The sequence below is a fragment of the Mastacembelus armatus genome, chromosome 5, assembly GCF_900324485.2.
Source record: "Mastacembelus armatus chromosome 5, fMasArm1.2, whole genome shotgun sequence".
Lineage (NCBI taxonomy): Eukaryota > Metazoa > Chordata > Actinopteri > Synbranchiformes > Mastacembelidae > Mastacembelus > Mastacembelus armatus.
The window spans coordinates 22,626,327-22,650,038 of NC_046637.1; the positions used below are offsets into that span (position 1 = coordinate 22,626,327).

Consider the following 23,712-nt stretch of genomic DNA (forward strand, 5'->3'; position numbering starts at 1 on the left):
AGCAGTCGGCCCACCTCATTGTGATTCTAACCAGCCAGCCATGAAGTGGGCCACCAGGCTGCCATTCCCACCACTACCAGTTCTAAGCCACCAAGCAAGGCTTAGAAAAAAGAGACAGGAGGTCAGGTGGATGGAGGTCTGAAGTACAAAGAAGACCCAGGTTGAACCAAAAGATGCTTTGCGCGATACATCCACACTTAGACTGGAAACATAATTAACAGTTATGAACACCACTTGTGCTAATTATATGATTTATTAAAGCTCTAGTTTACCTGTGTTATTACTTACACTAAACCCCATGATAATTACAAAGTCTATCAATGTATACCAGTTTTAACAGAACATGTGCATAGAGCAAATTAAGCATAGGCCTCATGGCCTATATGTTTCTGTTACGCGGCAGAGTGTGGAATGTGGAGCCTGCTCAGATCCTATGCGACACGATTAAGGCCCTCATTCCTACAGACTGGGGGTCAGAGGGCAACAAAGGGCATGGAGGAGGGGGGTTGGGGCGGAAGGTGAGGAACAAGGGGTTGGATTAGGGGGTGGAGTTTACAACCACGCCAGTATGGGCATTGGAGCCCTGAATACCACTCCACTATGACCTGTTATGACAGGGATCAGGGCTTTATGCTGAGTGGCTTACTGCCACAATCCATAGTTTAAACTGATGGGTGGTACCCCGTTAGTGTTGTTTTGGTAAGGTGGGCAGGGGGGAAGGGTCGGTGGGAAACACAACTGCTCTCAAATGCAGTGCTGAAGGAATTAAAGTTGTTAATAAGGACCGTCCCACGTCAGATGAGCTATCTCTGATATTCATGGTATTCTGCAGTCAGGGACAGATGTTGTTACAGTATATTCATTTTGTTAATCACTGCATGAATGGCTGTATGTGTCCGCTCTTCTACAGGACTGTGAACTAGCCCAGTGTCCCAGCAGTCACACTGTCCCCCCAGGGATCAAAGTTCCCTCCCACCAGAGCCACAAAACCCAGTGGCGATTTGGTTCCTGGACCCAGGTTGGTTGTCCTGTCACACATTGAGTCCATTTGTCTTTTTGTTGGTTTCCTGCTTCAACACTTCTCTCTCTGAACAACAGTGTAGTGCCAGCTGTGGCAAAGGGACAAGGATGCGCTACGTCAGTTGTCGTGACAACCACGGTGGTGTGGCAGAGGAGTCAGCATGTGCCCACCTACCAAAACCCCCTGCCAGAGAAGTGTGCACTGTAGTGGCCTGTGGACTGTGGAAAGTGCTAGAATGGACAGTGGTAAGACTCTCTGTCAGCATCATCATCATTTATTCACTTGTTTCTGACCCATTTGGTGGATTGATCCCTTTGGGTTGGGAGCCTAGTTGCTGCCCCAAGCAAGTAGTTCAAGTATCTTGGGATTTTTTTCACCAGTGAGGGTAATATAGGGAGTGAGGCTAACAGATGGGTTGTTGCAGCATCTGCAGTAATGCGGGCATGCCACTGGACCATAGTACAAATGAGCTGGGTCAGTAGGCAAAGTTTCAGTTTACCAGTCTATGTTCCAACACTCACCTCTATTCATGCACTTTGGGATCATGAATACCTGCAGCTGAAATCAATTTACTGTATGGGGTGGCTATACCACAGAGAATAGGCTAGAGTGTTTAGACATCCTGAGGGAGCTCAGAGTAAAGCCATTGCCTCCACACATTGAAAGGAACCAGTTGAGGTGGTTGAAGTATCTGATTCTCCTACTGAACCTGTTGCCACTGTGACCTGACCCTGGATAAGTGGCTCATTATGGGTGGACCTGACCCAATGTTTATAAAGTGCATTATCTCAGTATTATAATGTTAAGCTGCTGTGCCTGAATTCATGTAAGCTTTCAAAATGTTTCAGATAAGTGGAAATGTGCAGAACCATTTTCCTAAGCATCAGCTCAGATCTCATTATATGGACAATAACTGTCATTACAAGAATTGTTCATCAACCTTCTCTACATTATTTTTCACCAGACTGACAATTAGTGCACACACTGTAGATGCTTATATGAGCCCAAAGCTGGAATGAGACTAGAGAAGGTGTATGTGTGTGTGTATGTGTGTACACATGTTTGCATGTGCATGCATGGGTGTGTGAGAGTGAGAGAAAGAGAGTGAGAAGATCTGGAGAAAGACGTCTCTGGAGCTGGATGTGCAAGGGCTCTAGTCTTGTTTACAGATGTTTCTCATCAGAGTGGTGGCTGATACAGAACAGCCAGAGTGCGAGTCTGTTCACCATACACACACACACATGCATATAGCACCAAGCCAAAGACACTCATTGACCCCCCCAGAAGGAAGTAGTTCATCCTAATGCCAAAAATGCTTTCAAAGGACTATTCTGGCTACATGCACACACAATAGTACTGCTGTAGTTTTGGAGATACTTAAACTAGCTCTCTACTCTAACCATTATAACTAAATACCTAACACCAACCCGTACCTTAACCATAACAACTAAATACCTAACACCAATCCTTACCCTAACCTAAAACTGACTTTAACCTGAACCTACCCTAAAATCAAGTCTTAACCCAATGTGAAAGTTAAAACTGGCCAAAATGTCTTCATTCCCTGAAACTCAAACTGATCTTCACAATGTATAAGCATGCAAGCACACATACACACACACACAAATACTAGATTTACTGGGAGGAGTGTGTGTGTGTGTGCGTGTGTGTGTGTGTGTGTGCGTGTGTGTGTGTGTGTGTGTAAAAGTATGTATATGTATATTGCATATGCCGTGTTGTCTTTAAAATTTATCCGCTATGTTTATGTGTTTTCAGTGTTCAGTAACCTGCGGCCAGGGGAAGACAACACGGCAGGTACTGTGTGTCAACTTCAATGACCAAGAAGTAAATGATAGTGAGTGTGACCCAGATGATCGTCCCACCACAGAGCAGGACTGCGCTATGTCTCAATGCCCGTCCCACTCCAGTGAGTCCAGACCTTTGCCGTCCTCACCAAATTCCAGCACCAGGAACAACTTACCCTACAGTCATACCCACCAATGGCGGACTGGACCCTGGGGCGCGGTGAGGCATCTTACACACAGCAGTATCACATCATGATGTTCAACAAACCACTTCTCTGTGGCCTTACACTTGAAATATAGTGTTTCACCTTGTGCAGGCAAACCCTCAGCTTAAACATTAGAAGTTTGATAAAATTGATTGAACCAACTATGAGTCACAGGCTTAAAGGAATAGTGAAAAGATTTTTGGAAATACATTTATCACTACAGAGTTAGATAGGAAGATCTATATGACCTTCATGTCTGTATAGAAAATAAGAGCTACCAAAATATCAAACTATATCTTTAAGGTGTCCTAACTGAAATTATTGTGAGACAAAGTCCATGAGGTAGTTTAAGCATTGGAAATTACAAAAAAAGTACAGAAATCAGCTGTTCAGCTGTTTTAAAATATGGGTTAGTGATAATCTCTGTCCAAATATAACTCTGACCTTTAAATAATTCTGGGAAGCGATCAAACCTATTCTGGGTGAGTCTTCCTTCCTCTGTCCCAGGGATATCTATTTTTAATATAGCAGCAGACATGGGCACTTATGTGACATATGTGGCGCTTACTATTGTTCTGAGTTTTTGTACTAGTGTGTGCTGTCTGCAGACAATAGTGTATACTGCAAATTTATTCCTCAAAATATGTACATTTAACCCACTAGTGTTTTTGCACATTTATGTTTATCTCTAAATTAAATGTAAATAATGAAAGCATATCTTTGTATATCATTTACACCTCTACATTCAAGATGTGTTTATGAGAATTGTCATTTTGACAGTATGCTTCTCTCTGCAACAACAGTGCTCCAGTACATGTGCAGGAGGTTTCCAGCGGCGTGTAGTAGTGTGCCAGGATGAGAATGGCTACCCTGCCAACAGCTGTGATGATCGCAGTCGACCCAATGAGCAACAATCCTGTGAGTCAGGACCATGTCCACAGTGGACCTACGGCAACTGGGGGGAGGTAAGACAAACAGCACTTTACTGCTGTTTACATGGTAATCTGCTGTTTAAATGAGATGACCACTTACATCAAAAACATTTGGCCATATCGATGCATATAAAACAACCTCTGCTCCTGCTGTCCTCAGTGCACAAAACCATGTGGAGGTGGGATAAGGACAAGACTGGTGGTGTGTCAGCGTCCAAATGGTGAACGTTTCAGTGAGCTGAGCTGTGAGATCCATGACAAGCCACCAGATCATGAGCAGTGCAATACTCAGCCATGCCCATCTAATTTCCACTGGAGCGCAGACCCATGGAGCTCGGTACGCTCATAACAAATAATATTCTGTCTTGTATTTCAACCTCATGTTTTTTGATATACCTGTAGCTTTACTCTTTCACATTCTTAAAGGAGTAGTATGACTCTGGTGTTTTTGCACTGGAGAAATTATACTCTTGGTTCTCTACTTTTACTTTTAACTCATTTTTAACCCCCTCCACTTCCTGCTCTCTCTCTGATGCCTGTGATTGGCCAACATTCAGAGAGTTAATTTCTCTTGCCAGTAAATACGCTCACTTGCAATATGCCAAAAAAAGTACATCACTAAGTGCTTCAGTGACAGCTGTGACCATAACAACAGAAAGATCTTTTTTATCAGTCTTAGTTATCATAAAAATGTTGTTGAGCCTTGCATTAGTGTTTGAAAAATTCAGGATGACTTTGTATCAAAATCAAAGTAAGTTTTGTACAATATTGTTTTAAAAGATAATTTATTAAGGTTTTTTTTTTTCTTTTTTATCTTTTGTATATAGCATTAACTTTTTGGGCAGAGTGTTAGTTCTTTGTATTCGCACATTTAGCCAATTAATGTTCATATGGAAACACTGATGAATGTTTTTGTATATCAGGTATATATGACATGATGCCTTGTTCTTTTATTATCCAAAGAATGGTCCATAATCTCCAAATATGTGATGCTAGACAACATAGTTTGGTGTTCTGTTACGAACACTTAGATAGGACTCTTTTTGGGCTGTGGTATATATATATATATATATATATATATATACACATATATATAAATATACATATATATATATATATAGAAAGATGTACTCTATATATATATATATATATATATATATATATATATATATATATATATATATATATATATATATATATAGAAAGATGTACTCTATATATATATATATATATATATATATAGAGTACATCTTTCTACATCTTGAAAATGGCTGTTGTATCATGAATTCAATTTGTCTCAAGGCATGTGGGGGTTTTTTGAGATATTACTAATCTTATTTAGACACTTAATTTTACAGTTTATCCTCTGTAATGAAACGCCTGACTGACTTTGGCACTGAAGCATGAATGTACTGGCTAACATGTTTCTGAAGCATCCAGTATCCATAGTACACCAACAAACAGCAGCTGTACACTGTAAAATAAAGTGTCTCTCAGAGTTTGTGGTAATTAGAACTAATAGCCATTGTATTCCAGTTTGGCAGAAGGTTTTGACCCAGATTTTCTTAGTGTGGCAAAAACAAATCTCTATGCTCCAAAAGGTGTTTGATATGAGAGTATTTATATTGTTTTAGTTAATGTTAAGCTTTGTACAGTAAGAACTCAAACTTGCTAATTAAACTATGCTCAACAATACCTCACTTAGAACAAAATACAACTCAATTAGCCATTAAACTATTATAACCTCCACTTGAGTGGTGCTTTGGTCAAACAAGGGAGATATGAAATTTTAATATTAAAAATGAACCGTCATATTTTTGATCAGTTAGGTGTTTATTGTGGCCATTGCTTTTTGAATGCCTTTTCTGTACTTTGTATTTCTTTTCTTGAACAGTTAGAGGATTGATTAAACCAGCTAAATGCAAAGTTTATCACAAAGTTGATGAAATAATGTTGAATGTTCATCAAACTTCATGTTTAACCTTTAAGAGAATACTCTGAACTTGTGACACCTGTGACCACAGGGAAGATAATGGCGTTCTGTATCCAGAGCTCTTACTCTGAGCCAACCTAATGTGTCTACCTCAGTCTCTGTTATGATTGCCCCCCTGCCTTATCTTTCCCTCCCTTGCACTGGAGGCTGGCAAAGATTAAGCATGAGTTGTTGAGGCTATCCAGTGCAGCTGATGACCCTAAACACAGATCCGAGGTGTGTGTCATTTGCCACACACTGTAAAAACTGTGAGTCTGTGATTGGGGACAACTTTTGCCTGTGGCCCACCCAGTTTACTCCACCTCTTGGTCATAAATGTCTGCACTGACATCACATCTTATTTTAAGGGCCTGCAACATAGCACTGAGGACATTTTTTATTATACATTAACTAATGAGAACTATCACTTGTAAAGACTCCCTCATGTGTGATTGTAAGGCAGCGTTTAATCAGATCTAGGTCGAATCAGTGAAAGGAGACCACAGTATGACCGTATTATACCGATCCTGTTATTTCTGTTAAGGTTCATTTTTAGCAGACTTATGCAAATGCAAATAGCAGTACAGCACAAACATCATATCAACAGGCTCTTGAAATAAGTATCTTGTTTCATTCACAATGGCAGTATTAGTGTGTGTTTCAAGATTTCTGTATATTTATGTAATTACTTGTATTTATTGTTACTTCCTTATAATGTTGTGTCAATATTTAATTTTTTTATGGATTTGTTGGAATTCTGTTCATTTCCAGAAAAGGTTACGATTAAAGTGAAGTAGAGGTACTATAAAAGGCTTTTTTCATCCTTATTTGAACAAAACATTTATGTTGCATACAAGGAGACAGACATGGTCACTGCAAACTAAGAAAAAGGCAATAAGAACTACAAAAAACTAAGAAAAAGGAAAAACAAAATAAAAACAAAACATACAATTTGCTGACAATTGGCACTCCACAAAAGTTAAAAATAGTGGTAACTGTTGCAAGTAACAACCTTTAACAACATCCATTCCACTAACAGTCTCGTTTCTTCTAACAATGTCATGCTGCTGTTAAGTGCTATTATGAAACATCTGACTCAAGATTACCAACTCCAACACTGGTAATTACAGTGTGTGGTGTTTTACCTGACTGGTTAAAAGAGAGAGCCCTGGCAAACAGCTTAAGCTGAATGGGAGTTTTCTTCTCAATAAAAATGCACAAATCAATGAGCAATATCCTTGTTATTTTATGTAGTCAGGGCCTGTGTTGACCTCTTTAAGTGGCCCTGCTTTTACCATCTTTGTCAGAGTTCAAAGCTTTTCCATCAAGGTAACAATGCCTCAGTATACTTTCCATCTCATTTAATGCGTTCATTCTCTTCTAATCACTACCCCAACTTTTTTCTGGGACACTTGGTGGTGTGTGTTTAGCTATGAAGTTGCCAGTGCCCTTTGCCCCTTCCTGTCAGGCCCCTCTACTTCAGTCTAATGTGTGTTGAAGACAGTGTACCATTATGGGGGCCAGCGACACTCTCTGAAAGGAGGGGGGCTGTCAGGAAGACAATACAGTGGTGTATTGGTGGGTGAAGGATCACGTTTGATCTGGGAATGGGCCCCTTCCCTGTTTATCCCATCAATATAGGCAGACTTCTGGGAAACTGCTTATGATCCAGTGATAAAAACAATAAAAAGATGAGTTCAATAGGATTCCCAAACACTGCACTGACAGTGAAAAGTGGTGTGTTTGGGATGTGGCGTAAGGGTTCATTTCACACTGTCAGCAAAGTGTTGCCTCACTTAATAAAGTGATAAAATTCTATTTGAAGAATTAGTCATTTTCAGAACTGCACTGAGAAATCTCTTGTGAGCAATAACACTGTTTTGTGATGTATATAAAATTATGTTTGTTGTAAATTACTGATGGAGTAAGACATGTTAAGGTCAAGTGCGTGCAAGTAGTGATGTCAATTTTTTTTTTCACTATTCTGGATAATTACAGAACCTCAGAGACATGTGGGCACAGTTAATGAACCCTCTCATGGTGGGGTGTCCATGTACTGATAAAACACATGGCGTTTTCACTTGGTCCATTTGCACAGATTCCCAAGATATTATTAGGGTGTTTCAACACAACAACAGGAAGGCCATAGTAAAAATGTATATGAAACTCTTGAGGAATAATCTCTCCTTTCACCAGAATAGTGCCTTGGCTTGTAAATGCTATCCTTTATGTAAAATAGCCCTGGAAAGCCCAATTTAATATCTACGTTTCACTAAAAACACATGGGTTACCTTATATTGTATTTACATCAGGCAAACAATAAAAATTTGATCTTGGTTGATAAAGTCAGTGGTATTTGATAGTTTCACATTAAGAGACTTAAACCAACTACAAAGTCAGTTTTCTACTTATGTATGCTACAATTCATTAAATTTTCAAAGAAAACCCACAAAAAAGTCATTTTTATTCAAATTTAATAACCACAATAAACCTCAGTCACCATTTGGTCTTTATTATTGAACAAATAAACACTCGACTGACACAAGTCATTCCAATAAATGTAGCACACTTGAAGGCTTGTGAAGGATACCTAGATTTAAAAAGGGAGATAAGGATTTTATTCATGTCTCCTTTCATGAGGCCTGCTACCCTCCTCCCTGAATGAGATGAGAGGTTACAGCATGTTCCTGTCCAGCACAGTCCCTCACTGGTCAGGGCAGCACCACACACTGGGCCTTGCACTCGTTCAACTCTGAGCCTGTCACTTTCCATCCATCCCCATATTCAACACCCCCGATTATCTGGGCATAGTCCAGCCCTTCTCCACTCCCTCCTGTAGCAATGCTGTGTGTGTGAGTGTGAGTGTGGTGTGTATGTGTGTATGTGTGTCTGCCTGTCACACTGAGTTAGACTTTGAGTAACTCTGTGAACCCGGAGGTAAAACAAACTGCTACCGGGGCATGTGGGCACACTTTTTCATTGGACCAGCTACCGGTGTGAAACTGGATCTCATGTCACTTTTATTTTGTTAAAGATACACAAATTGACTGAAATTTACATGTTCATTACGTACATATAATTATAGCGCTGCTGCTCTTTTTTATCATGTTGATTCAGATATAAATATACACAAAGATTCTGCTCATTATTGTTTCCCATACATGCCAATTGACTCACTGAAACATCTGAAATGCTTTTGTTTGGTGTGTGTATGTCAAGACAGTTACAAGTTTAATACCTTTTTACCTTTTGATATCTACTTACCTTCTTCTTTTCCTCTTGGCAGTGCTCAGCCTCCTGTGGAAAAGGGTTCAAGTCCCGTAAGGTGAGCTGTGTGACTGGGTCAGGCCACCCCGTCCCAGAGGAAAACTGCCAGCATCTGTCTCCCAAACCCAGCAAGCAGAAGCACTGCCGAGGTGGACGATGCCCCAAGTGGAAGACCGGCAGCTGGGGAGAGGTAGCACTCTCTGACCCTGCTATAAAACCCTCCACTACCACTCTTGTTCTCACGCTGCCACACATGTTTTTCTCTCTTTCCACTTTAATGCTTGCCAGCTTGCTGGCAAATGTGTAAGTATGTGTGAAAACATGTGCAGCTAATCCTGACTGTATTTATGCACCATGCCAGGCCACTAAATAAAGCAGGGTGCTTTCACACATCCCATGGTGGTTTTGTAGGCTTACAGCATAACTCTGGATCACAGGAAACCAAGGGTTTGAGGTAGTGTAATGCTGGGACTGTAACACCACACTGCAATAAATAGGGCAGGAGAATAGTTATTCATCCATCTGTGTGATCTGAAATGCAGCCAGTGAAAATCTACGCTCTCTCCCTCTTCCTCTGGCTCCTTCCCCCACTGATCACTTTTTATTTATCTCTTTTACCTCTTCACTCTTTTCTCTCTATCCTCTGCCTCCACAAATGGGAACCACATGTTGGTCCTTTATTTTAATGCCCCGCTAAAGAGGCAGTTCACAGCGTCATCATGCCACTCAAATGGTGTGCCTGGGCTGCCGAAGAGCCTGTTCTTTTTCTTCTTCTCCCTTTACTCTGTCTGTCTCTCTCCTCCTCTGTCTTCTGTCTTTAAATTCACCCCACGGGCCAGGAGTCTGAGCACAGAGACACATCTGTGCTTCATACGTCAGAGAGTATGTCCATCTGCGCTAAACAGCTGTGGAGCAGGACACAGGCCAAGAGAAAATGATACGCACGCAAAGCTCTTAATCAAATACTGCATGATTACCCAGAATTTAGAATGAAGTATGTTGTGATACACACTGATGGCATGTTATGACATAAAGACAAATAACTGATGACCTTTAAATAGATTCATGTAAAAAATTATACTTCAGTAGGTCTAGATCTCATCTAATAAAGTGAGCTCTTCCCTCAGCTTGATCATCTGCATATGTCCTTTACCTGAAAAAATCACACACACACACACACACACACACACACACACACCCCACACACCCCACACACCCCACACACCCCACACACAAGAACACAATGTCATTGTCAATAGTGTCTCTTTGTCATAATATACTTCAAAAATTGTCACACAACGAATTACTGGCATTGCATTAACATCAGTGCAGTGCAGGTTATTTATAATCAATAGCATCTGTTTAAAACATTAATTACTGTAAAATTATCTCCAAAAATATAAATATAAGCTTTGAAATAATGTGACTGATTCAGCCAAGGGTTAAAGGGCTGAATGAAATTGGCAGGAAACAAAACAGATTCTTCCCCCGCTCTTTGTTTTCTCTGTAGAAATACTGTAGCTTAGACACAGTTCGGTAAATCCAGCTGCTTTCTAAGCTTTAGCTTTGTATTCCTTCACTTTTACTTCACTATAAATCCTAAAATACATATTTAACTTCAATCATATAAGTTAAATAGGACCCTGCAGGCCTGCTTGCAATTATTTAGACATTACTTATGTCCTTAATAATACCTTTGAACAAAGCCAGTGGAAGATACAACTTTAATCTGAAACAAAACAGAGAAATAAACAAATAGTTGGATAAACACTGGAGCACACTGGCCTAATGACGTTAGGCCAAAAGTAAAAGGACGCAAAGTGACACAGTGAATCAGTGGCCCCCACCAAAACAAAACAAAAAAAAACAGGATAAAATTAATCACAACTATATTCCAATAAATAAACTGAACAGTCACTCTCCAGACCACATAACAATAAAATACCACAGGAAATAGAAAACTTACCATTAAGTACGAGCTATGTGACGATAGTGGGGGAATATAGCGGTGACTGAAAGCTGCAGAAATACGGTGCAATTCAACGTGATGTAAATGCTGAACAAGTCTTATTACTCCGAATGAGTTCTCACCTGCCCTGCTTCCAGTGCTCAGCATCATGTGGCGACGGCGTCCAGCGAAGGGAGGTGTTCTGCCAGGTCGGAGACCGACGGAGCCCGCTGGAGACCGGCTGCTCCCAGCGCTCCAGACCGGCTTCCAGCCAGAGCTGCCGGGTAGCCGACTGTCCCTCCCGGTACCGGTGGAAAGAAGGAGACTGGCAGACGGTAAGCTGAGGAAGGTCTGGATGCCCCTCAGACACTGAAACCTGTGTGGGGGAAACAGTTACTTTCAGCGCGCGGTCTCACCCTGGAGAGGATGAGTTTGGCAAATGTGGTGAAGTATGAGAGTCGTTGCCTCTCAGTGGTAGGCACTGCTGTCTGCGGGCCAGAGGGGAGGAGGAGAAGCTGCTGCTGCATGTCAAGTGTTTTCTTTTTTTTCTTTTTTTTTTTCAGCACTGACGCTTCGATGTAACATTAATACTTCCGGTCCTGATGTTGATTGGCTAATTCGATTTAACAGCTGTAAAGTCACGTAGGCTTGAACATCAGTGCCGCATGAAAGTTGAAATTATTGAAAGAGCCTGTTACATGTTGCAATTTAAAGCACTTGACTAAATTAAATGACTTTTATTATTTTCAGTTAAATTTGAATATTAGATTCAAAATGTATATAATATTTTCAGCCTCTAGAATAAGCTACTTAAAGCATCTAGCTGCTTAACATAAGGCTACAGTTATAAACAGGCTATATTCAGGGGCACCTTACTGTTCAGCAGTTTTTTCTGTGTTTACAGGGAAGAGATCCTTGTTGAGTGGGGTTATTGGAACAGGCAGCTACAGCAGGGGTTTCCTCTTCACTGTGTTCAGGCCATGTTGAATCTGGGTCACTGAGCAGCATGAAATGGATTTTCTGAAAAGAGAGTCTTATTAGTGTGGAGAAGTGATTGGAGCTTCCTGCCTGGGGTCCCAATTAACAGCTGGAGGTGTACAGCAGTCCACCTGGCAGTGGTTAACATGCCCACAGTATATGGGTTATGTAGTAAAATTGAATTCTGAAATTAAAAATAATGTCTTACATTGCCATCACATGTTTGTGTTTTTATAATATTTTTTTCTTTACTTTTAGTTTTGTCTACTGTCAGTATTAGTGTATCAAAACCTGGGAGCCTTTGATGAAAGATGGCTTCATTAGTCCATATTGTAATACTGCAGCAAGCCCTAAACTGGTATTTGAGCTGTTTTGAAAGTGATGAAGACCAGCTCGAATTGGCTCTAGTGGTAACATCAGAGTGTTTCTGATGCAATAGAGGCCTCACTGAACTCTTGCTGAAATATGAACTTGAATTACAATTTGGAATCTCATTGTAGTAACACTTTACCACAGCAGTAATATGGCTTTAAATGTTTGATCAAGTTTGTCTAAGGACACTACTTTCATAGCCAAAAAAAGAAAGACATTTGATGACTTAGTAGTACGAGCAAACTCAAATATTTGGGACACACTAAATCCCTGTTCTGACTCTTCTCAGAGGAAGAGTTCTGCCTCATAAATTAGCCTACTGTACAGCTATTTGCTTTTTTGCCAAGAGTTAGATAAGAAGATGAATACTATGCTCCTGTCTGTTTGTGTTAGTTTAAAAATGGATTCAGGAGGCTGTCCTCATCCCATGCTTCCTGTCTTTATGCTAAGCCAGGCTAACTGTCTCTTGGATTTATCTTCCTACATAGTGGACAGAAAGATAATGTTGAACTATTCCTTTAAATCGAAACTTTCTCCTCTGGTCAGCTTACATGAAGAGGACCCATTTATTTTGCATGAATGCATTCCAATCTGTCCGATTCCAGCCTTCTCCAAATTGAGTTTTCCCAAAAAGGCTCTGTTTAAAATACATACATATTTATATATAGTCTGGTCTTTTATTAACCTGATTGTGTCCACTATGAAAGTAGATATTTAAGCAGTTAAAAGGAAAAGTAATCTTGTCTTCTGAGGGACATTGTGACCACTGAGACTTCAGGCAGCTCTGACCTTTCATTAGAGACATTGTTGGACTGTTAAAAGATTCAGCAGTTAGAAGTTGTGTAATCTCTTATGAGATCTTGTCCATGTCCTGAGCTCATGTTCTTTTACTTAACAACACAGTGCTTTCCTCGCAGCTCTTATTTTGATATCCTTCCATCATGTGGTTACAGTACTGCTTCACAAAAAGACAGTTTATCTCTAGATTGTTTATCCTGGATGTTCTAAAGCCCTTGATGAAAGTGCTGCTACATTGTGCATCATATAAACATCCACAGAACAAATATTTTTAATAGTTATGTTACCAGTTATGTTACATCTGTAATATACAAATACAGTAATAGCATTCATACGATTTGAAAGCCTAGCCTTTTTCTTGTCTTAACTACAGTGCAGTAAGTCATGTGGATTGGGCCATCGAAGACAAACCCTGCAGTGTGTGGATCACAACCAGCGGGAGGTCCATGAAATGTACTGTGTGAACCAGATCAGACCTCCAGACATAGAGAGTTGCAACAACCACGCCTGTGAATTCATCTGGATCACAGGGGAATGGACTGCGGTGAGAGTCAAAAGGGCTTTTGTGTTATCTACCTGATGTTGTCCCTCTAAAGGCTTTGAGATCCTAATTGTCTATTTGCCTTGAAAGAGCAATATTTCACTCTTCAAAAGGACTATTTATTTAAATCATCAGTGTGAAAATGATAGAAATCACCCATGTTTCCTGTGAGGAACACTGTTGTTATTTAATGACAGTGTTTTATTCCCTCTTGCAGTGTTCAGCCAGCTGTGGACAGGGCTACCGCCAGCGCCTGGTCTCCTGCAGCGAGGTGCATGTGGAAAATGACAACTATGAGTATGACCATCAGTCTTTGTCCAACTGCCCGGGGACACCACCTGAGAGCTACAAGCCTTGTAATCTTGGCCCGTGCCTGTCACAACAGGACTGGAGGGTTGGAACCTGGGGACCGGTGAGCATCTCCATTCTTCTAAATGGTGTCCTGTCTATTAGTATTTTATCAAGATGTGACATGCATGTTTGCAGTCATACCAAAGCTATACCAATTAATTAGCAGAACAGTGATGTAATATTTTTCAACATTATTCAGCCTCAAACTTCTCGATATATCTGATTGACCAACTGATCCACTCCATGAATACAAAAAAATTTCACACCCCCTTAAACTGCCCACAAACCCAAGAAACAACACAAACTAAACCAATTTGTGTTATTTACCCAACCCAGTTAACAATGGATCACAGGCAAATGTTCATCTTAAAATCACAAAAATCTATATAAAAAACCATAAGATGTTTATAAAAGACCACTTTGAAGCGATAAATGCTGACAGGTCCACTGTCATCCACAGGTTGTAGTTTCATATTGTCATGGTTCCTTTCCTCCCTTCCAGTGTTCAGTGAGTTGTGGTGATGGAGTGATGGAGAGGACTGTGCAGTGTGTGTCAGCAGATGGTCAGGAAAGCAGTGGGTGCACGCTTGACACCATGCCAAAAGCCAGAAAAGTCTGCAGAAATCCAAGCTGTGAGTACCAGAGAAAACTGCTGCTATTTACCAAAGGTCAAAACTACCAGGTTTGAGTACAGGCCAACTGAAGGCATCTCAAATTCCTGTATTAGATATGGCTCAACTTCAACCAGTTGTCTCCAAGGTTTAGCCTTTAGTGAAATATTTATGATCTGAGGCAAACATTAAAGATTTATTGTCCAGTGTATTTATCTCCCTATGGTAGCAGAGAACATCAAAGAGCAAGTGGCTTTTCGTTTTCTTTGATTTTATGCAGCAATTTGCCACACTTCACTTAACACCTGAAATTTGTGTAATCTTGCTTGCGTGTGTGTGTGTGTGTGTGTGTGTGTAGCATGAATGACTGGCTTTGTTAAATCTCTGCATAATACAACACTGTACTTAATTCTGCTTCTTTGTGTCTCCCAGGCAATTTTCCTTCCAGCTGTCAAGACATTCAGAGCATGAAGGGCCCCCTACCAGACAGTGAACACCTTCTCAATATTCAAGGAAAAGCACTCAAGGTTAGATTATATGATTTTATTACCTCATACATACACAAAGCTCATTTTATAGGCTTTATAAGTTTTTTATGAGTGAAGAGGGTGAATTGTAAAGCAGGTCTTAATGCCTTCTCTCTTGACATTGCAAATGACTTAAACACCAATAGAATGTTTTGCTTCAGTGTTTGTTTGACTGTGTGCATCCCTGCAATACGACGCAAAGTGCCTCAAATTATTATGACTTTTTTATACTTCATTGCTTTTTACTTGGTACTGTGCCCTAGTCTACAAGGCTGCAAACAGAAGCAGCCTTGGACACCTTGTGCAGTATCTTTCATAGGACGCACTTCAAGGAAATTCTTTTATTGTCTGTAAAATTACTTATTTCAGGTCATTTTTAAGACATATGCTCGTTGTGTTTTACCAATTTCCACTATTGTAACATTACACTCTTTTTCCATGACGCCTCACCACCTTTATTGTTCTTCCATTCTCTATTTCTATTTTTTCTCTGTCTTCCTATATTATATCTATTCCTTTTCTTCACCTCTGTTTCACCACTCCTCTACCATCTGGTCCCCCACCACCCCTTCTCCTCTTACTCCTCCTCCATCCTTTTCTCTTCAGGTCTACTGTGCAGGAATGCAGACAGGGACTCCACAGGAGTACATCACCTTGACAACGGGAGAAATGGAGAATTTTTCTGAGATCTTTGGCTTCAGGTAAAACAGTCAACAGGATAACAACCCGTTTCATCACAAAATCGTGCTTTTGATAAATCTTCCTGTAAATGAAGACATTCCACTAAATTGTGAAGTATCTTGTGTGTGTTTCCCAGGCTCAATGACCCCAATCAGTGTCCAGCTAACGGCTCCAGAAGAGAGGACTGTGACTGTCGGAGAGATTACAGTGCTGCCGGTATCACCACCTTTTCTAAAGTCCGCCTGGATGTCAGCAGGATGAACATCATCAGTAAGTGGCCCACACTCATCCTGATGGCAGGTGACACACACAAACACCCACAGAACAACATCCTCTGTCAACAGAAACTCCACATTATTCTCAAATAACAACTTCCTTTGCCATTTAATTATGTCCATGCTTAGGAGGATTAATGGGCTCAAGATGTCTTCGAGGTTTATTTAAGCAGCACACAATTACAAGGCTTAAGGGGATTAAATGAAAGTGCTCTAAGTAGATGGAATTATACTGATATTGCCATTAGACCGACCTTAAAACTGAGGCCAGATTTAGTGTGTGTTAAATAACACAAGGCTATTTCAAGACATACATTTCCAAGAATGGTTGTTACATCATGTTCAGTTAGTTTTCACTTTATATTGTTATCTAGCTACAGACTGGCAGTTTGCTTTCACCCATGAAGGCAAGAGTGTGCCATTTGCCACAGCTGGAGACTGCTACAGCGCCTCCAACTGTCCACAGGTGAGTATGACAACAACTCAACCGTACATGACATCAAATAAAAAGAGAACCCAAACTGCTCTGACAAATGTCTCTCTGGAGACTGTAGTGCTCTTTTCTGTTTCTGTTGTTTATGGTAAATCACACATTAAAGTTTATCAGAGCATATGGTGGGACTTACATTTCCATGTTATATCTTATTTTTATTCATCCTCTGTTGACTCTAGGGCCGCTTCCAGATCAATCTCTCAGGAACAGGTTTTAAGGTGGCTGAGGACACCTTGTGGATCTCCCAGGGCAACCATGCAGTGGTTGATGTTCGAAAATCACAGGTACTGGCAAGTGGTGACATAATGGAGAAACACAGCAAACCTTGACACTACAGTATTAGCTATATTTGAAAACCATTTAGTAATAAAATTAGTTCATCACTAATTCATGGTGATATGTGGTGAGGTATTCAGCCCCCAGGTAGCTAAGAAATTCAGAGAAACACTGCCTTGTTAACATCTATAGCTTAGAATTATTCAAGGACAATTAGAAACTCTCACTGTATTGGACTCGTCCATTATACCTGTCTCTTTTTTGCTTCTACCTCATCTTGTCCATTCTCTTCTGTTACTTCTTATACCCACTCCTTCCCTCCCCTATCTTTTCTCTCTTGGCTTCAGGGCTCCAAGTGGGCATAGTCCCAAGTGGGTTCTGTATTCCCAGCTCGACTTTACCTAATAAACTCACTGAGAAGGAACCTTCACTGGCCAGCTGCTCTGTCAAGCCCCCACTACCCCCCGCCTCCTGCTCCACCCTCAGTTTTTGAAATGGAGATCAAGCAAGAGAGTGCTTTTGGCAAGGCAAAATCAGGAGGCAGAGACGATGCCAAAAAGTGTTCACAGTCTGATATCCATAGCCTGCCAGCACAGTCTAGGGAACTCCAGGCAATTTAAATAAAGCCAGGTTGTGACAGTGGGATGGAGAAAAGCACTCCAGAGGAGATCAGACAAACCACTCACTGCTGTGGCCTTCATGTCGTGGGATAGTGCTTTTAGTGTGCTCCTCTGATGCAATTTTTAATTTGTCTTTAGATGTTTGTGTGAAACTGTCCATTATGCCGCATTCAAATTGTTCCACTGAAGTGTTAGTGATTAATTAGCCTGTATTTCTCTGCTTGTTGGTGACAATTCACACCTGGTGACAACCTGCCGGTTGGGCCTCAGTCTTTGTGTGCCTTTTGAACAGGAAAAGCACATCTCTGCATCACCAAAATGATACTGTCACAAATACATTTCAAACTGGTGAAACTCTCAGCCCACTTGAAATAGCACAGAGCATTCCTACACTTTTTTTTACAGATCTGTGTACCCTGACATTTCAGCTCAGTGACTGGTGACAATACTTCAACAAAGATAAACCAAGCCATAATGCTGACGAAATGTTATCTTATCACTATCTTCTCATACTGTAAGGCACAACAGCAGAAAGATATATAATTCTTGTTTTTCTGCTTCTGTCCACAGGATGGTAGCAGAGTGTCAGGAATGTGCGGAGGCTACTGTGGTAAATGTACACCGTCTTCTGGCTCCAGTCTGCATCTGACAGTGGACTAGATCCATCTCCATCAAATAGGTGTGAAATGCATTCAAAGTATGTACGAAATACTTAAATACGTAAAGGTGCATTCTGTAATCAAAAGACAAGAGTTAGCCCCATAACCGAAACTCAGAAAACGTGAGTGGAACCTGATGTAACTTTCAACACAACAAAATCTAAAAAGAGCTATATATTTTAGTCTTTAAACCTCAAAAAAATTGTCAAATACAACTTACAGAAGATCAGAATCAGATTCATTGTCCAGGTATCTTGTAGGCACAAGGAATGTGACTCTTGTATTGTGTCTCTCAGTGTGTTTCATAGTTAATGGAAATGAAATATATCGATTTAAATAAGAAAAACAGAACATATAAAACAATAAGACTATAAAGATGAATAGAAATATTAAAAAAATTTACAGAACATAACAACATTTATTTGTTAGAAATTACTGACTGGGTTTTCAACTCCCAGAGGCAGCAGCTTAGAGGATATTGAATATTTCATAATACAAAAGCGTCACAAAAATAACATGTTAAAAAATAATTAATATTGAAATTAGAACAACAATCTGTGTTCCTGTTTACATTGAGTAACTGATGCAGTGTTGTTTTTTTTTTTGTTTGTTTGGGGGTTTTTTTTAGCATCCATCTCAATTCGTCTTGGCAGGCCTCTTTTTGGTGTTTCAGCCGACTTAGAGCTGAAACCCGTCCTTCATGTGACCTCTTTCACTCTCATGTGTGCATAGTGTAAATGAATCTGGTGTAAGTAATGTATATTCCAGGATAAAAATGTCTTATTTATTGTACTCCTTTTTTATTTTTGTATTATAATTTAAGGGATTTGTTTTCAGTACCAAACACGACACCTATAAAGCCATATGTTATCTTTTGGACAAATGAAGTAAGTTGTTTCTAAGTGTTTCTTCTCCTTTAATGTTAATGTCGCAATGGTTAGTGGGCTTGTTGTTCACATACAGTGAGTTGACTCCTACCAGTGACTCTTTTTTAAACCTTTATTGATTTAGACAAGGTTTAGAGACACATGCACAGATGTCCAATACAAAAACTGAGCAGTTCTTCAGTGAAGTGTTCATTTTCTTATTTTGAATATATTTCTTAGGCAGATGTCACAAACTTCTTTCTTTAACCGTGTATCTAGCTGGCTCCAAATAGGAGGAGTACTCTCATCCTTTGGGTTTATCCTGTATTGTATAACTGTATTGTACTGGAATGTATTCAGGTGCTCTGTCTGCATCTGTCCATCTGTTAACTGCAGCTGTAGATGGAGAGGAGAGCGTACGTTTGTGAACCACAGCACATTCTCATTTACCTGCCAAGTAGCAGGGTCAGCTGCTACATTAAGACGCTGTAAGAAAAAGCCAGGTGTTTCTGCCATAGCAACAACCATAGCAGCGTTTGGAAAAGACATCCACATTGATACCGTAATTTGAAATGGTAGCAGACTGGGGATAAAGTCAGTTCTCATTCATTTAAGTTAGTACAAAACGTAAGGTGAAAATTGTTTCTAACAATGAATAGCATACACTGTTCATAGTATGTTTTGTCAAATAGAAAGAAAAATGATGTGTGTGTATATGCCAAAAATATGTTGTGGGGGTAGGATTTATAGTCCAGGTCTGGGGAGGAAGTTTACCCTCACACTAACATACTGAGGCATAACACACACATGCACACACACATTACTGGCTCATAATGAGAAGGCTGTAGGTTACAAAAACCACAGAGATTATACTGCTAGACATCAGAGAGAACCAAATTCCTCTGTATATCTCTCAGGTAGTATGCAGCCTTTTAGCTTTTCGAGCGGACAGGTTATCTTATTTGGCGCGACTTAAAAGAGTTCAGAAAAAAAGTAAAATTCCAGATACTCCGGAGATATAAAGTACCGGTCCATCCCTGGAGACACCAGCACGATTTCTGTCCAGATGCTGCCTGTAAACCATTGCCTCATGTACCTCACATTCTTTTCTCCAGCTTTGTTTTTAAGAGTCTGTCCAAGCTGTACATAGCCATAGATATATACACTTGAGATGCTGTATGATCTGCTGCTGCCCATTAACGCAATATGCTGATCCTCATAAAGTTTCTATGTGTGTGAAGGCAGGAGGTCTGACCACAATTACAATAATCATAACGCACTGACTTTGCAACTGATATTCCAACTGTGTGGTTGGCTACAAATATGAGAACTGTATTTATAGTACAGGACACTTGGTTACACTAAAAATCTGGATTTGTATTCAAAAACACTTAATTTTTTATAGTAGTAGTTGTAGTAGTAGTAAAAAAAATATCCAATACATTGTTGCTATACTACATAATTATTTTTAAATTAAATTTCTGCTGAAATATTCATATTTTGCTTATTTACATTTTATTTAATTTTTTTTAAAATACAGTATTTTTATACAGTGTACAGTGTATTGGGAGGGTTACGCAATTTTAATAGCTATGCATTTTGACAAACCAGCCTTGGAGCTTTACAATGAAAAAGCCCCAAAAAGTGACCTAGAGCCACATCTATATAGAAACACTTTGTAAACTTCAATTCTTCCATTTTGCTTTCCATTTTACCACATTATCAGTCCAGCCAGTCTAGCTTTTTTAAAAGAAACAAAGCATTTTATTTCACCTGATAGTTAGCTTAACTTAAATTAGTATTAACAGTCACTTTATGCTAGATATTGAGAATAATTAATGTACTTTTATTTGATTAGAACATTAAAAAATAGTCAACAGGTATTTACTACTATTTTAACTCTCCAGAATAGTCACACTGCCCCAGACAAATGTGGCGGCAGGTGAGACGCATCTCAAAAGCCCCAGTGCATCATCTAAGTGTTTGTATCTATGGCACATACTGATATGTTTCTGTTCAACATTCTGACTTGTTGTTTTTGTAACAATATCAGGGTACTTTTTATTTTGTGTATATATTTCCTTAACCAGTGTTTTTTGAAAGACAAAGGAAGATTCAGAAATATAACAAGAAATACAAGAAGAAATGATTCTTCACATTCTTTAAACCTTAATTGTGTGTAGAATAGGTATGTAAGGTACATACTGTATGTGCACCTTGCTAAGAAGCCATATTTGCTTTTATAAGTTGTTTTGTATGGTGCTATTTCAGTACCTTATGTGATAGTGTTCATACTTCAGCCAAAGGGAATTTCACAGGCTTAATCTGACACGATAATATAAAATGATTTATAAGCGCACAGGGAAACATTTTGTGTCACAGCTGACACATTTCTTATTGTGAATGTCAAAATATAGTCCACAGACCTCTCAGGTGTCATACAGTAAATTAAGGGATAATTATGATATTTAAGTGTATTTATCTTATTTTACAAATGTATTTGTCTTATTTTACACATTTGCCACATGTCAGTTACATACATGTATCATGCATTATTAAAATGTAGCAGTGTAAATGTGTTTTTATATATGCTTTATTTTATATGCAAATATTTATTTTTATGAATGTATATAGGCTTTGATGAAAAATGACTATGAATTTACCAGTATCACCATAAAATGAGCCATCTGGCAACACATTTTCTTTGTGAATAAATCCAAAATTATAGGTATGTCATGTCTGCATATATTGTATGAGTGAAGTTTGGTGCTGCCATATGAAACACATCATTTTTATATGAGATTGGACAAGGTAATCATAAGGAAATAAAATGCCAGAGACATGCCATAGTTGTCTGCTTTTCACACTAATATATCATTTTAACTCCAATTTATCCTTGAAGTATTACCGACTACACCACTGACTAAAAATCATATATCATAGTCTGCTTGATGTTCACACCATAAAATTGCGGTTCCATCGTGCTTCTGCTCAATTATGATTGCATGATTTTTGCTATTATAACAGTATGACTTGTGACCTGACTGTTTAATGGAAGTAATCGAGCGTCTATCTGCAATCATAATGGTCACTTATCAGAGAATCTACCAGGTGTCAGCACTCGTCCTCCTAAATAAATAAAATTCACTGTTGAGAAAATTTCAATAGACAGAAAAAACAAATAAGCGCTAGCATATTTGATGACTGAATCCCCATATTTCTGTCAACCATGTAAGTAAGCTGCTGTTTAAAGAGTGGCTGCTTTGCAAGGGATAAGCACTAGTGTGAAAAAGGAGAGGGAAGGAGGGTTGGGGAGGGAGCAGTTTTCACCAGCTCCAGAGCGCTTGTCTAAACTATAAAGTAGTTCAGAAGTACATTTGTAAATGTCCCAGAGTGTTACACTATGGAAGAAAAGATGACAGCAGTATGTCAGTGGGTTTATATTACAGATGTTCCTGAAAAAGAGGGAAATGTAGCCAAATGTAATTTAAAGAGCTCTGCCTCGCTGCTCATAGCTTCATGCTGAATGTAGCTTAACATTACAAAAAGGCACTCCAGGTTTTCTCCACGTTTTCACCAACATATATGATCAAAACTGAAACCCAAGCTGATTCTGCATGGGAACTCCAGTGAACAGTTTGATGGATATATTCCAGTAATTCCATATTTTCCATTACAAGAATAATATGTCAGTCACTGGTAAAGACTCTTGACACATCTGATTTATTGTGTTGTTAGTGATGTTGACTTAGTGATGATGAGTTAGTGCACTGTGCTATGATTTGATTTATAAGGACCTTAAAGCCAGTGATAATGAAAGGATGTGGTTTATTTTGGTTAATGATGTGTCAAGTGACATTAGCTGGGCCTTAAAGTGTTTGTGCATGTGTGTTTGTGTGGATTGATGGTTTCCATCTCCACAGAGCCTTCATGGGTGTGTTGGACACAGCACATGCATGCAGGCTGTACAGATGGCCCAAAGTACAAACATTTTTTGGGCTAAATTTTTAGTTCCAAAAATAGCTTAGAGAGAGGACCCAGCAATTTGAAAATTATTCTTGATGTAGAATTTTCAAAATTTGGTGGATGCCATATACATGAAACAAAGATTTGTGCAATTTTTATTTTACTGATTTTACTGATTCACATTTGTTTTGTTTGAAATCTAAATCATGCAGCTCCTAATGGTGCAAGGGGTCACTGTTTTCTGTGCAGGTGTGTGAATAACAAACAGAGGGCTGTACATGGACAAAGAACAGGGAATATTTGACACCAGTGTTTCTAACAATACTTTTGCAAACTGAATGATGGCAGGATCTTATTTTTTCCATGTTGAGGAAAATGACAAATATCACTTTTCTGGTAAATACCACAAACATATTTACAAACTCATTCAAAATAGGTGAGTCTAATTCTCTATGTACTGTATCTCCATGTGTGTACTCTGTTGAGTACACTATGTATTCTCTTGAGTATAGTATGCATTTTTTTCTCCTCTGTCTGTTTCTGAGAC

The 23,712-nt window shown here is 39.4% G+C and overlaps 1 protein-coding gene across 1 annotated transcript in view; it reads left to right on the plus strand.

The window, feature by feature from the left end:
- adamts9 (ADAM metallopeptidase with thrombospondin type 1 motif, 9) overlaps positions 1-21,904 on the plus strand; it is a 40,080-nt gene extending 18,176 nt beyond the window's left edge. The window contains exons 24-40 of the mRNA XM_026306145.1: positions 911-1,018; positions 1,099-1,266; positions 2,798-3,046; positions 3,836-3,997; positions 4,125-4,301; positions 9,223-9,393; positions 11,310-11,486; positions 13,673-13,843; positions 14,058-14,252; positions 14,694-14,823; positions 15,235-15,329; positions 15,936-16,030; positions 16,147-16,280; positions 16,660-16,751; positions 16,958-17,062; positions 18,245-18,353; positions 18,962-21,904. Of these exons, the coding sequence (XP_026161930.1) occupies positions 911-1,018; positions 1,099-1,266; positions 2,798-3,046; positions 3,836-3,997; positions 4,125-4,301; positions 9,223-9,393; positions 11,310-11,486; positions 13,673-13,843; positions 14,058-14,252; positions 14,694-14,823; positions 15,235-15,329; positions 15,936-16,030; positions 16,147-16,280; positions 16,660-16,751; positions 16,958-17,062; positions 18,245-18,334 (2,319 nt within the window). The 3' untranslated portion in view covers positions 18,335-18,353; positions 18,962-21,904. The remainder of the gene's footprint in view (positions 1-910; positions 1,019-1,098; positions 1,267-2,797; positions 3,047-3,835; positions 3,998-4,124; positions 4,302-9,222; positions 9,394-11,309; positions 11,487-13,672; positions 13,844-14,057; positions 14,253-14,693; positions 14,824-15,234; positions 15,330-15,935; positions 16,031-16,146; positions 16,281-16,659; positions 16,752-16,957; positions 17,063-18,244; positions 18,354-18,961) is intronic.
- Positions 21,905-23,712: the final 1,808 nt, after the last annotated feature.